We start from the raw sequence: 15,449 nt of genomic DNA on the forward strand, positions 1-15,449 counted from the left end.
GAAAACAGAGGAGTTCCCTGATTTTTTGGGGGGGGAGGTTGAGGGTTTCGGGAACCTGGAAACCCCATCAGACATAGATAAAAGCTTTTAGCACTGTATATGACCACTTGTCAGGCACAAAAAGAGAAAGAAGGGCTTTGCCCATTCATAGCGCAAAACAGCCTCACCCCAAACATAAATGGGCATCTCTTGGGCCCAAGTTAGTTGAGCTTCTTTGGAGTCAATAAGACCAAAAAGGAGGGTAGCCGGCAGGGGGTAAATATCAGAAATACAGCTCACACTTGATTTACTCAGAAGTCAGTCCATTGGTTCAATGTGCCAAAAAAATTTGGCTAGAGTTGCAGGCACAGCTGAAAAAGCTGAGTCTTTATTAATAATAATAATAAAAAAACCTCACTGCTGATGCTTCATGTTGTTTGACTAGTTTGGGTTTAGTCTAAACCCCAAGTTTAATTTAAAAAATAGTCCTGCCCATTCATTAAGAAAATAAAATACAATAAAATAAGGGCAATTAAGGCTGTAATCTAACCCTTGCTTATTTAAAACTTGGTGCCATTAAAATTAAGAAAATTGTGTCTAGGTTCTGTGGGGAAGACAGGCATGTCTCGCTAGAACAACAGCTGTAAACAGCAGCGCTGCAATTTTGGGTGACTGGATGTCAGAAAGACCTGATTTTATTTCACATAAGAGTGATACAGAAATAGTTGTAATTCATATGAATTCACTAGGAAATAGTGTGGTTAATTGGAGCCATAACATGGGGTTTTTTTTCTATTTAGCCTGTTGCATTAATCTAGTCAACTGTTTTACGTAACAATGGTTAAAACCAAATCATGGTTTGGTTTGATAAGTGCACCCATCCGGATTCTATTCCCCTGAGATGATTTCCAAATAAATGGCTATGGGATCAGACCCTTACAACAATCAATACCCTTTACTCAGAAAGAAACCCCACCGTGATCTCATGGAGAGAGGGAGAGACAGACAGACGGACAGATTGTGATGTTTGACGTAGGAATGGTTCCATAAATTTAACAGCTGTATGTTCCCAAATGATGTTTTTTTTTAAAGTGAATATTAAGATGAATAGAGCATTAATAATAATTAAAAAAAAACAAAAAACACACCGTCTCCTTCTTTAAGGCAATTGCCTAAAGATTAATGGTGTTGCATTAAAACAGGCTTCCCAACCTGCTTTTCTTCCCGACGTGTTGGACGACATCTCCCATAATCCCCAGTCACCCTGGTGAGACGAGCTGACTGGGAATTCTGCGAGCTGTCCGAGCCATCTGGAGGCAACCAGGTCGGGAAGGGTGTGTGTGTGGGGGGTTTGCAGTAGAAGGGAGCAACGCCGGAGCCAAACCCCCATTGTTCGCTCCCCTCCTCTTGCCCTGCCTGCGCACGGGACGGCGGCGTCTGCGTATTACTTTGCGCACCGACACGTGTAAGTGCGCCAAATCCATCGGAGGGGATCAACTTTCGTCAGGAAGAGGGGAAAACTCGCTGCCTTCCCCCCCCCCCCCTTCTTCTTCTTCTTCCTCGCCGAGGAAGATTGCATTCCGCCCCTGAGGAAGATTTGGGGGACCGGCTTTCCGCGCGCTGCCGCCTTTTATCCCACGGAGGCGAGAGCGCCGGTTCTCAATTGCCCGTCGCGAGCATCCCCTGCAGCCGTACGGGAGGAGACGGGCGCTGTCTCTTTAAGGCTGAAGCGCGTCGCGGGAGAACAGAGTCTTCCAATCCCTCCCCGCCGCTGTCAATCAGCCGGCGGCGGCTTTGATGTTGAAAGTCTTTTGGCTAGGCGGCTCTCCAGTGTTCTTCCAGAGTCGCGCACTTTTAACAGCGCTAGCTCGGCTGCTGCTCGGGGTGGTTGTTATTTTTTTTTTATTATTATTATTATTATTATTTTTCTCCTTCTTCCCAGCGAAAGCCGCCGGTGCTGCTGCTCTGCTGCTGCTCCAGCTTTCTCATCCAAGCTAGGCTAGTTAGCTGGCTGGCCGGCCGGCCGGCTGCTACTTAATCAAACTTTCCCGGGGCTGGCCGGGGAGGGAGGGGCACCCAAGACCGCGGAGGGGTGCGGGGTGGGTGGAAGCGGTTTGGATCGCTGCCTCGACCCCTCCGGTTGCTTTTCCTGCCTTGGATCGTCAAGAACAGTTCCCCCCCCCCCCCGCCACCGTCCCTCTCCTTCCCCCTTAGGCTAGAGCCCCGGCGAGAGTCGGAGTGCCGGGATACCGCTCAAAGGAGGTCGCCGAACGTTTTGCCTCCTCTTTCAAGGAAGGAAAAGAAAGAAGGGAAGCGGAGTGCGCCGCTCTCCTTGCCCGGCGCCTCTCCGACGCCCAAAATTCGCTCTTTCCCTGGCTTGGCTCGGGAAGAAAATGCCCCAACTCAGCGGCGGGGGCGATGACCTGGGAGCCAACGACGAGATGATCGCCTTTAAGGACGAAGGGGAGCAGGAGGAGAAGATCCAGGCCAACGTCTTCACCGAGGGGGACCTGGCTGACCTCAAATCATCCCTGGTGAATGAGTCGGAAAGCGGCGGCGGAGGCAGCAACCGTCAGGCGTCCAACCCAGCAGCAACCGTGGCCGGAGCCAGCGCCGCAGGAGCCCATCCCGAGGTGAGATCACTTAGATCTCTAGATCACTTTCTCTTCTAATGCCAAACTTTAATAATAATAATAATAATAATAATAATAATAATAATAATAATAATAATAATAATAATAATAATAATAATAATACCTTAACAGTTCCTAGGTCCTTGGTTAGGACTCGAGCTGCTGAGCTATTAACCAGCCTCAAAGGCTGTGAATCTCTCTAAAGATTAACCAATAATAATGATGATGATGATGATGATGATGATGATGATGATGATGATGATGATCGACCTTCATCCCTTTCTCTCTCCTCGCCTTTTGCAGGCAATCCGGCGGCTGCAAGAACCCCAGAGGGTCTATCCAGAGAAACTCCCGGATCACATGGATGATGGTCAGTTTCGAAGGGGGAGGACAAAGCCACCCGCTCTTCTTCTTCTCCTCCTCCTCCTCCTCCTCGCTCGTCTCCTCTCCCCGCCGCCCACCTTTTCCTCTCCCCTCCGTGCCTCAAGGGAGGGAGCTCGACCGCCGAGGGGAGGGGAGAGAAGGGGGAAGGTTTGGCAGCCCTCGTGGTCCGCGGGGGAAACGTCAATGCCTCGCTGCTAAATCAAAGCGGGCAAACGCCTCGCGCTACCGCGCCGGAGAGGCACTCCGCACCGCTCGTGAAAGCCCTGACCTGCGGGGCTCCCGGGTGCAGGGCGACTGAAACTTAACATAAAGGTGCTTCTCTGTAGGCTGTCATCCTGCCCTCCACGCACACACACCTTTTGCATGCACACACGCACACCAACACAACCTATTTTCCCCCTCATTGCATCGCGGGAGGTAAAGTTGGCCTGGGTACTCTTGGCACAGGGTGGGGAAAAAAAACTAGTGGAAGTTTAGGGAAGAGGTAGGGAGCAGGTACAACTACCTGGGACGGAATGCATCCCATTCCTTATTAAGAAAGAGCACCAGTTTAACCAAGGTGGAGAAATGAGCACATCTACACACTGCTTTCATTCTGGGAAGTGGTCCTTTCAATCCTGGCTTATCTTTTACCACCAGATAAATTGCAAACTCTAAGGCTAGTGTGTAGCAGTAATGGGGAGCTGAATGTCAGGTGAACCTCACAGATGCTAGCGAGCACAAATAATGCAACAAAATGTATGTGGACTGGAGGGGAGATCGGTTCTGAGACGAAATCCTAACCAGGCACTTGAATTTTAACAGGTTTAAAACACCAGGACCCAGGGATGTATAAAGGATCTCCTTATTCTGGATACCCTTTCCTCATGCTGTCTGATCCTTACCTGCCAAATGGATCTATGTCACCTTTGGTGAGTACACTTCCCCTGCCATTCCTAAATTCTTACATTGTGTCTTCGTGATCGTTTTTCAAGACTGAAATTAACATCTTTCTTTAACATCTTTAAAACTTTTAACATGATAGGTTCCATTAAAAGGAATTGTGGCCTTTTAGGCAATACCTCCTTTGCCTTGCAATGCTGCAATACATGCTTGCTTAAGCTGGGGGGGGGGTCTCCTATCACCCCAGAGCACACATGTAAAGCAAATTAGCAAAATTATAGTATTAGTATTATTATTGTTTCTACTCTGCTACTGTACTAAAGTTATTAAAAAACAATTGATCAGAAATGGCTCAGTTAAGGGATCTGTTCCTTGACTAATTTTTTTTTAAAAAAACTCTCCTATGGCAAAGTGAGGGTTTCGCCCCCAAAGTAGAATTTGCCCCAACGTACCTTAAGCGTTATAAATGTGTACCTAGTAGATACCACGCTCTACATACTTCCAGATAAATTTGAGGGTTAGAGATTTCATCAGTACATCTATCTCCCTCCCTCCCTCCCTCCCTCTTGTCAGAGATTCAACTTGGTTGCAAGCAGTCAGCTCTGAAAATCCTGTATTTGTGTGTGTAGAGATAGAAGTTTCTATTAATCAGGTTCATCCCACAGTAAATCCCCCTGAATTTGAAGCAGAGGAGTTTGAACTGAATTCTAAATCTTCACTTTTATTCTACCTTTAAACAGTAAGTTAGTGTAGAGATTATTTTAAGGCAAACTTTGTGTTCATGAACTGGTCTAGTGACCATGGGTTAGAAATGAGCTATTTCTAATGTGCCTATTTTGTAAAATTGCGGCACATAGGCACATGGGAAGAGTACATTTTAGTATCCTGCCTACATTGGAAGTGGGGGGGGGATGTTTTAATGAAAACTTATTTTGTTGCATTGGGGAAGTAGAGACTATTATAGTCGGATATCAGGAAATATATCAATAAAAATTCTTTAATATACAGTGTATTTGTTATTGGTGTTTGGTATTAATAAAATGGGTATCCTACATTTTCTTTCCTTTAAAATGTTTTCTTCAACCTCTATAGAGACCTGTCAACGTAAACATTTCTCCACTGTATAAGAATTGCAAAAATATATGCAAAGAAGCTTTTTTAAAAATATTTTACTATTTTGTAGTAAATAAATAAACTATTTTTAGTATTCAGTGCAGTAGGGCAATGTTTTGTGCTTATTGACAAATACAAATACATAATACAAACTGTGATCTTGGCCTCACTAGTTACAGATAAGTTCTGTGGCTTTCAGATGGATTTAACTGTTGATGGGATGTGTTTGAGATTTGTAGGGTTAGATTCTATATTGTAAAAAGCTGCCTGTAGTTTCTTTCTTACTAATAAAAAAAAAGAGGATAAATTGATCAGCGTAATAAAATGTTGCAGGGTCCAATCTGAGTCCTCGGTTCCCTGAGGATGGGCTCCAGCACAAGTCCAAAAGCTCTGGTCCCAGTGACCGATTCAGATTGGACCTTGCAAAATTATCTTGGGACAATTATGTTTGTCTATATTCATAAAGTGTTGCCACTTCCTGTTTTCTTATTTGCCATTTTGCCATTTTGCAATTGTTTTATGCAATTATTGGAAGACTTTCTTTTGTGCTGATACTCATCTCAGTGAAGCCTACTTTCCAATGTTTGGGAGGTTAATTGGGAGATTTAAATGTTGCTGTGAGTGTGGCTTTGTTTTTACTACAGCTTAACCCCAAGTATATGAGGATTCAGTTGCTCTCTTACTCTAGAATTCTAAATTGGTTTCCGCAGCAATCAATTTAGTTCATTTCAGTGGGGCTTAGTCCCAGATTTGCTCCTTCGGGCTGCAATCTAGTACACAGTTAACTGGAAGTAAGCCCATTAATCAAAAAGAGATTGTTTCCACTGCAGTATACATAGGATGGTGCAATTAAGGACAATTTCTCTGCCCTTTCAATATAACTTCAGATCTTGGGAAGTTTTGCGCCTTAAACATTTTGATTCCGCCTGAAGGGTCTGTCCGAAGTCCAAAAAAGGCCAGTGTCAAAAGAAATGCAGTCAAAGAAATGTAACACTTTGTGCTCTCACTAGAAAAACCATTGCTTTTGCTTAGGTTGAATGTTTGTTTGGGTTTTGTCAAGTATAACTTTAGCATTGTCTCCTCCCTCCTTAAAGAGAACAGATTTCTTGGGCAGCTAGCTAGTGTCAAAGGGAGATGTTTCAATTTTATCTTTGATTAGATAAAATAAGACTTTGGGGGGAGGGAAGCAAGACTTCAGATCTGGACAAGGAAAGAGTCTGAAGGTAGCAGATTCCAAGGGGAATTCTACAGAACAAGAAAATGAATTCAACCCTGGACTGAGCTTGCTAGACCTTACCAAAATTCCGTCATTTGGCTTCCTGTGTCTTGCTTACACACAGAAGGCAAAAAGTTTCTCTTCAGACACCTTAGTAATTGACATTTTGGAGTATTATGCCAATGATAGTGAAAGTTCTACTTTGCTATTTCAGTTAAGAAGTTTGTCAACAATTTATTATCTCCATTTAAAGCCATGTCTGGCAGCAGCTGTCAGTTCAGATTGTGGCGGCAGATTCTCGAATTAATACATTTGATGAAAACAGTATCTAGACTGTAGCAGAAATGATTTGGATTGAAAGTGTTAAATTTCCTAATCTACAGGACCCAAATTACTGCTGCCTCCCTCCCCTACTCCTTATATGTTACAGCTTTTTGATAGTTTTGGTTGTCCCTGATCATTAGATCATATACAAGGGCCTAGTGGCTCAGCAGACTGATAGCATTGTGATTAACACCAGCTGTCTGCAATTACTGTAAGTTCGAATCTCACCAGGCTCAAGGTTGATTCAGCCTTCCATCCTTTCTAAGGTAGGTAAATTGAGGACCCAGTTTGTGGGGGCAATAAGCTGACTTTGTATAAATATACAAAAGTATGAAGGCTATTGCTTAATGCATTGTAAGCCGCCCTGAGTCTCCGGAGAAGGGTGGCATATAAATCAAATATATATATATCAAATATATAAATATATATATATATATAGCCTAAAGTTCACTGTAAGCTTTTCTTTGCTCAGAAATCACTGGAATTGATAGTGAGGCAGATTCATGTTTTAATTGGCTTCCCTGGACCAGTTTTACACAAAGTAATATTCTAGTTTTATTATTCCAGAAATTCTGAAATTTTCTGAAAAGTAGTAGCCTCATTTTTTAAAAAATATTTTTCTCAAAATTTCTTAAGTAGAAGAAAATGATTTTAACAACAGTACATTTAAAAAAAAAACAGAAGAAAAGGAAACATTTAGTTTTAGAGTATTTCACTGGCCTTTGAATTTTCCCTCAGTCATCTGCAAATAAATGAAAGCAATGGATGCAACCGCTATAAAGAATTGCAGACAGGTGCTATGGTCATATTCCCTGCCTATTGTAAATCACCTTTTTTAATTTTTCTGTAAATTATCCTTCCTATATATACTAAAATTATCTTTCCTGTTGAAGAATTAACTGTAGGAGCATCATTCTCATTTATATCTGATGTAAAATGATTTTAAAGCACAGTCTGGAAGAGATTTACCCAGCAGATATATCAAAAGAGATACTATCCTTAACACCAATGAATGGAGCAAATCTCCGTTTTATGGAGTATATCAGCAGTTTCTATTGGATCAACTTTGTGGGCTGTCTGTTATGTAGAAAGATCTCTGGCATTTCCTTCTTTAGCACTTCCGCATGTTAATATGCGAAATTGTTCTTTAAAAGGTAGCTGGCTTCCCAAAAGTGTCTTTATCAACAGTAGTCAAAGCAGTCCTCGACGTACGACCATAGTGGAGCCCAAAATTTCTATTGCTAAGGGAGACTGTTGATAAATGAATTTTGGCCCAATTTATGACCTTTATTGCCACAGTTGTTAAGTGACGCATTTCAGTTGTTACTTTAGCAACATAGTTGTTAAGTGAATCTGGCTTCCTCATTGACTTTGCTCGTCAGAAGGTCACAAAAGGGGATCACATGACCCCAGGACGTTGCAACCATCATAAATGTGAGCTAAGCATTGGAATCTTGATCACATGACCGTAGGGAGGCTGCAACAGTTGTAAGTGTGAAAAACGGTCATAAGTCATGTTTTTCAGAGCCGTTGTAAATTCAAACAGTAAATGAACTGTTGTAAGTTGAGGAGACTTTTTTGTAGTGCTGTCCTATACTGTATAAATCTAAAAAAATTGCTAAAAAATAAATGCCGTTGTTTGTAATAGATCTTGCCCCAGCTGTTCACGGGATCATAATCTTAAACTATTTTGGGGGATGCAGAAAATGAAATGGATCAGCAATTTGAAATAACAGAGCTCTTCATATAGAGACAGAATATGTATTGATGTACTAAAATAAAACATATTTTTTTCAGTGGTTGGCTTTCAGAAATTGATTGAAGCTCATATTATAACTTATAATCAGGAAAATACTAAGCAAAACTGTGTGTGGCACATGCAGATGTGCTTGTATGATTTCTCAGTTGGATCTTTCCAATACCTTCAATTTTTTAACAAATATCAAGGAGGGAAGAATGTTTATTTTGACCTGCAAATTAGCAAAATAATTCTGTGTTTGGTTGAACCATGAGTATGGCTTCCAGTCTACCCATCTATTCAAAGGTTCCTTTTAATTCATTTGAATACATGCCGGAGGAGGTTATGTAATACATGTAATATATTCTACTGCTTGTAATATAGTATAAACAACTGTTTGCTAAGTTTTACCTTGGGGAACTTAGAGGAGTATTGGGGTAACGGAGAATGAAGGAAATATTCTGGCTAAATTTCAGACTAGAAAAGGCCTGTTTTGATTAGTGCAAATCTTTCTGGAAAAGGTGCTTTGCAAAATGCAGGAACACCTACAAAGTATCTTTCTTAACATGGTTAAAGAAGCCCTATCCTCTCCTAGGCTTGTGTGGCTGCTTTGTAAGATCTCGGTATGTGTGCATAGGATGACTACTTGTTTTTGTTGTTAAAAAAATGACAACAACAAGTGCCTGTGCATGATTCTCCTATAGCTACAGACAATTGTATTTGCGTACTAGTTATTCAGCTGTTATTAACTGATACCTGAGGTCTCATCCTATGTAAATATCAACTGCAATATATCTCTTTCAAGCCACATTCTTCAAGGTTTTGTAAGCAGTGCATGCCTGATAGTTGTTTTGTAAAATTCTATGGGATCATCCCAGGGGTGAAATCCAAAATTTTTCCCTACCGGTTCTGTGGGTGTGGATTGGTGGGCGTGGCAGGGGAAAGATATTGCAAAATCTCCATTCCCATCCCACTCCAGGGGGAGGATACTGCAAAATCTCCATTCCCTCCCCTCCTGGGGGAAGGATATTGCTAAATTTCCATTCCCACCCCACTCTGGGGCCAGACAGATGTGGTATTTGTCGGTCCTCTGAACTACTCAAAATTTCTGCTACCGGTTCTCCAGAACCTGTTAGGACCTGCTGGATTTTACCCCTGGATCATCCCATTCTGAGAACTTTTAATTTAGCTAGTAGACTGATTCTTATATGACTGAACCACCACCACCACCAGCAGCCAAGTAGATCCCTGAGAAGGTCTTGCAAGCTTATTGTCTATCTCTTTAAAAGACAGCTCCATTCAAAGCAGAACGTTATCAACAAAATAAGCATAGCTATGCAGTTCTGCTTTATCAGCTGAATGTACAGTACAGGATTTAAACACTGCGCGTGTTGTGGTTAAATTGTGAGATTAGAATTGGAGTGATCCAGATTCGAATTGTTATGTTTTTAGAAAGCTCATTGAGTGATTCTGACCCATACATGATCCCTTAGCCTCAGTGAGGAAACACAAGGGCCATTCAGTCATGTATACGACTTGAGTCCTTCAAAGAAAAGATACGGTCTCAAGTTATCAATAATGTTTTTTATTATTTATTTTATTCACCTTGGATGCTGCCCAACTCTAGTCAACTCTGTTTACTATTACTCTGTAGTAAATAGTAAATTACTATTTACTCTGTTTACTATTTTTTCTATTAAAAAAAAATAAACAGCCATGTGCAATCCAGATCAAATAAACAATGAAGAAGGTAGAAAATCCATCTAGCACCGATATTTATTACCAGTTTTCATTATTTTTTTTTACCCTATTTCAAGAGTTGCTAGTTTTGTTCATGCATCTGATAGCAACACAATTCCCAGGGCTGTCTTGAGCCAAAGCTGTAATGAAATAAGTTTAGCCATTATTTGTAGAAGAGCTAAATCATTCAGTATCAGAATGTTGGAAAGATGTACCCGTCTCTGCCTCAAATAGACCAATAGTTGAATTGATATGAATTAATTGATCAATTGCATCAAACCATTGTGGATATAAATATATTTTTCTTATTGTTGTTTCTAAACCATGGTTTATTCCTTAATAGGTATGACACCAGGTAGCTGTAGCTTATTCAGTAAACAAGCTTGAAATGAATCAGGTAAATAGCATTGTTTATGAACTGGGTCATTATAAGGGAACTTTCTTTGTTCCTAAATTTGTCCCAGGCATACTTCGTTGGAGAAAGCATGCCCCAGTATTGGCTAGGGAATCAAAAACTCTGCTTGCTTGATTAGCAGTCCTATGACACAGATAATAATACGGAAGCAGGAAGAGGAAACAAAGGCAGAAGGCAAAACAGCACTAGGACCAACCAACCAATAATTCGGAAACAAGGACTTTCACTGCCAGCTAAGTGTTGATTCCTGCATACCATTACAGGATTCTCTTAAGGGACTGGCATGTCTTTGCCCATCATGTCTTGCAATGCCCTGATCTTTACAGTGATCTGGAGATCACAGGAATTTTAGAAGGCAGCTGAGCAGAGAGACTCTCTTTCAGAGAGATCTACCAATAATAGGTGGGATCTTTGTGCTTATAGCAACATTTGCTAGCTAGAAGAAAAGGTGAGATGTGCATCAATTGGTGTAACAGCATAGAAAGGTTTCTAGATTAATGTTGCCTTCTTATATATTGCATGAATCTATGTGTGAGCAAACAGTGAATTATCGGGGACCAGGTAAACGCGTATAGGATGCTGGGGTTAATACTATAATCTTTTCTCTTGACATTTTTCATCAGCATATTTTTCCAATTATAGTTCATGTTTTAATAAATTACTTAAGAATATTTCAGCTACAGTAATGAAAGATCAAAGATATTCATGTTTTAGAATCTGACATCAATATCCCATGTATTTTTATCCAAAGGTAGACAGGATGGGTCTCACTTCCTGGTAAATTCATTTAGGATTCCAAAATATCTTATCCTATGTATTATCATAACACTAAAATTGCTGGTGCAGTGTGTGTGTGTGTGTGTGTGTGTGTGTGTGTGTGTGTGTGTGATGGAGAGAAAAAGAGGTTGATATTCAGGATGGGGAAAACTCGTTTTTCTGATCTATATGGGGCAGGAGGATCAGCTTTAGATTTCAGAGGAGAAAGATATTAATAGGGATGGGGCAACATTTCAAAGACGTTTAAAGCTGTTCTTGGCTAAAACGTTAAATATTAAGTGGTTTAAAATCATTAACTATTGAATAGTTTTAAAAACATTACCAACAGCATTTTTACAACTTCTCTCTCTTTTTTTCCTCCATTAATTATCAGTTACACCATCAGGATTAAGCAATTGCTATGTGTGTGTGTGTGCACCCATGTATGTGTGTGGGTGAGAAAGAGAGGCAGAGAAAAGTACAGTGATTTTTTATTTTATTTTTTTGGCCTTTGGCCTGCATTCCTTGAGCTGAGGATCAATTAACTGTTTAGCAATTCAGTCAGTAATGAAATAGCATAGGAAATAGGCTCAGAGTAGTGTCATAATACATTTTAATATTTAAAAAGTTTTCATGTGGTTCAAAGCACTTCACATACTTGACAGTAATCTGTAGAACGTCTTTATAAGTAAAAGTCAGTTTTATTTATTCCCCCTTTATTATACATGGATGAACTGACGCTAACAGGAAATTCCTAGCCCAAAACCATGTAGTGATTTCATGGCAGAAGCACTTGACACGATTGACTAAAAGCATTAATTTCCTTTTCACACAATTAATAGCACATTTAATATTAAGCAATGCCGAAAATGTCCATAGAAAGCTATTAGTTTATCAATTTCTAGTATAGTCCTTTAAAATGGGAAGATTGGTATATCCCAGCTAGCCTGTTCATGCAGCAGATAGTTTCATGTGCAGCAAGCAAATAGAAAGTTAATGAACTTAGAATGATAGAAAGGAAATTAGACAGCATCTAATCCAATTCCCTAGGCTTCACCTGAGCATCTCTCACACCGTCGGTCTCACCGTATCATGTGGCAGCTTGTTCCTCTGATTAACAGCTTCTGTAGTCGGGAGGGTCTTCTTGAACCTTCTTCCATTTAATGTTAACCCATTGATCTTGATCCTGCCCTCTGAAGTAATAGAAAACAAAGCCATTGCATTTTTATTGTAACAACCTTCCAGAAATATAGTATTCTCTGAAGGCTGAACATATCCAGATCCTTTATTAATTATTCCTCACAGGGCTTGGTTTTGAGACTGTTCACCATTTTGGTAGGCCTCCTCTGGTTTGTTGGTGTCCTTTTTGAACAATAGTGTGTGGAACTGGACACAGGATCCCAAATGGGGTCTGAGCAGGACAGAGTTGAAAAAGACAATTACTTGCACTCTATAATCCTATTAATACACTCCCAATAAGACACTTGCTTTTTTAACAGCTGTGTCATACTGATGGCTTGTTTCACTTGAAGTCAAAAAGAATATCTAGTCTTCTCACCTGCACTACTATCAAACTAACTCTGCCCTACCTTTCTCTTGTGCCTTACATTTTTTCCCTATCTTGGTATAGTACTTTATATTACTCTCTATTATATTCCACCCCATTCATTTCAGTCCACTACTCAAGGCTGTTTAGGTCTTTTTGAAGCATTTCTCTTTCACGTAAAGAATTAGCCACCTTCCCAGTTCTGGTTTTTCTCCAAACCTCTACACTAGAGCTACATGGTAGATTATGGTCCATTACCTTTGGCCAAGAGACCTTTATTCTATGGTGAATTGATGTGGGAATAATGATAATATATTATTGATATATTTTGCTTGCTATTGTTCCATTTTAAGCTGACTTACAAAAGTGGGATGTAGACAGTTCAGAGTTGTTCATGTCTAAAGAGATTTATAAGCAGTGGTGGGATTCAGCCAGTTTGCACCACTTCGGGAGAACCAGTTGTTAATTTTCTAAGCAGTTTGCCAAACTGGTTGTTGGAATAAATCATTAGGGCAGAAAACCAGTTGTTAAATTACTTGAATCCCACCACTGCTTATAAGCCCAGTAAAATAAATAGTAAATTTATCTCATCTTTAGTAAAAACTTTGAACAGACTGGAACAGAACCCACTCCGCTCAATACTTCATTCCAAGCTGAAGTACAACAATTAATGATCATTTTTTCCAGAGTTTTCTATTCAAACTGTGAGTTCATCTAACAATAGTAGATGAATACTACTACTATCTAAGACTACTATCTTATGAAGAAAAAATATGAAGCATTCTGCTGAAAGCTTTGCTGAGATCCAGGTACATTACATGTATGGCATCACACCAATCAATTAAATTTGTACCTATATCAAAGGCGATAAGTTTCATCTGGGTAGTTTGCAGAACACCAATGCTAGCCTTGTTAACTGTAGTGCTCACAAATAAGCTCCTATAATACTTCGCCTGGGAACTTTGCCCTGTTCACCTTCTTGAAGATGGGCACAACTTTTGTTTTAACCCTTATGGGACATCAACTGTCTTCCAGAAGTTCTTAAAGGTTACCATGAATGGTTCTGTGATCATCTGCAATTGTTCCTTTAGTACCCTGAAATGTATAGTAATTCATTTGGAAGTGTAGATTCATTTAAATGCCAGAAAAAAGACAAAGGAAATGTAGTACTGTCAATATTTTAAGACCACTTGATGGTCTTGGATACTGTTGACCACAGTAACATTTTGGAACATTCAGAGGAAGCAAAAGACTTCTCTGAATGATTGCTCCAAGCACTTTAAGTGCTATCTGATGGTCATATTGAGAGAAATCTGCTTCAAGCTTGTGGGGATGGAGGGCACAAAATTGCATTTTATCACCCATGTTTGTAGTCAATTGACATCAGCCTGCAGATGATACATAACTATAATTTTCATTCCCTGTACACTCAGACTTGGATATTTTGAGAGAGACCCTAGTCTTCAGGCCATAACATTTTTGACCCTTCTAGTCTTCAGACCACATTTTTGCTGATTTCAGGAACAGGATTCAGCTTTTGTGCACACTGTCATACTCAGCCTTGAAGGAACAGATTCACCAATCAGAGGATCTTCCCATCCTGATGGACAGGGATATAACTTCTATGGCAAGGGAGACCTTTTGCCAGCTTTGGCTAATAAACCTGGTATGCCTCTACCTGAAAGAGATATAGCTGGAATTGGTGACACATGCACATATAACCTCAGCAACCAGTAATTGCAATGCAGTCCATTTGGAACACATCAATACGACTGTTAGAACATAACTTACTTTTTTGAGTATAATTCAGAGTGCTTTCTGATACACAAAACCTTTTAAGGCTTAAGCCTGAAGCTCCAGCAGGAGCCACCCAGTGGTGGATTTCAAAAATTTTTACTACCTGTTCTGTGGGTGTGGCTTGGTGGGTGTGGCAGGGGAAGGATATTGCAAAATCTCCATTCCCACCCCACTCCAGGGGAAGGATACTGTAAAATCTCCATTCCGTCCCCAATCCAGGGGAAAGTTATTGCAAAATCCCCATTTCCTCCCAATCAGCTAGGACTTGGTAGGCAGAGACTAGATCGAGGGAGGGCCAGTCAGAATTTTTAATACCGGTTCTCCGAACTACTTAAAATTTCCGCTACCGGTTCTCTAGAACTGGTCAGAACCTGCTGAAACCCACCTCTGGAGCATCCATACAATCTCCCTCAGAATCTTAAGTCTTCAAAAACATCCACATTTTCCAGGTTCTACTATGGATACATCTGAATTTTTACTTTCCTGTGTTGCAGCTTCTATTGTTCATCAAATTGCTGCTGAAGGGGAGGCAAGCTCCCTCCTTATTACAGTTTAAAATCTACTATTTTATCTAGGTTTGAGTGTTTAGGTATTCTTACGCTGTTGGTTTTTATATAAAAAGTTGTCCTTTGGGAGTGAGTCATTTGGGAGTGGGCCACATATTTGACTGTAAGGAAGATAGTTCTCATTTAATTTGGGAGATTGCTGATATTCTGGCAATTAGATGATATACATGGATAGAGATTTTGTTTGCAAATCTAACTCTCTTAGCATTTGGTATCCACCATTCCCTCCCTCCCTCCCTCCCCTTTCTTCCTTCCCCCACTTCCTGAAAATTTGGTAATAGATGAATACTTGAAATAACGAAGTATTCAAGAGAACTGCAGAACAATCCAGATGCTCCATAAAGCATCTCAACATCTTCT

General features: G+C 40.5%; 1 protein-coding gene across 7 annotated transcripts in view; it reads left to right on the forward strand.

Moving 5' to 3' along the window:
- The first annotated feature begins 1,367 nt into the window (after nucleotides 1–1,367).
- The window catches only part of TCF7 (transcription factor 7), a 141,722-nt gene continuing 127,640 nt past the window's right edge, over nucleotides 1,368–15,449 (forward strand). For all 7 annotated transcript variants that reach the window (XM_034404064.3, XM_034404094.2, XM_034404078.3 and 4 more), the window contains exons 1-3: nucleotides 1,368–2,612; nucleotides 2,916–2,982; nucleotides 3,801–3,907. In XM_034404064.3, coding sequence (XP_034259955.1) covers nucleotides 2,373–2,612; nucleotides 2,916–2,982; nucleotides 3,801–3,907 — 414 coding nt within the window. In that variant the 5' untranslated portion in view covers nucleotides 1,368–2,372. The remainder of the gene's footprint in view (nucleotides 2,613–2,915; nucleotides 2,983–3,800; nucleotides 3,908–15,449) is intronic.

This window comes from Pantherophis guttatus, chromosome 2 (assembly GCF_059756535.1).
Source record: "Pantherophis guttatus breed Tessera chromosome 2, ASM5975653v1, whole genome shotgun sequence".
In the NCBI taxonomy this organism is placed as follows: domain Eukaryota; kingdom Metazoa; phylum Chordata; class Lepidosauria; order Squamata; family Colubridae; genus Pantherophis; species Pantherophis guttatus.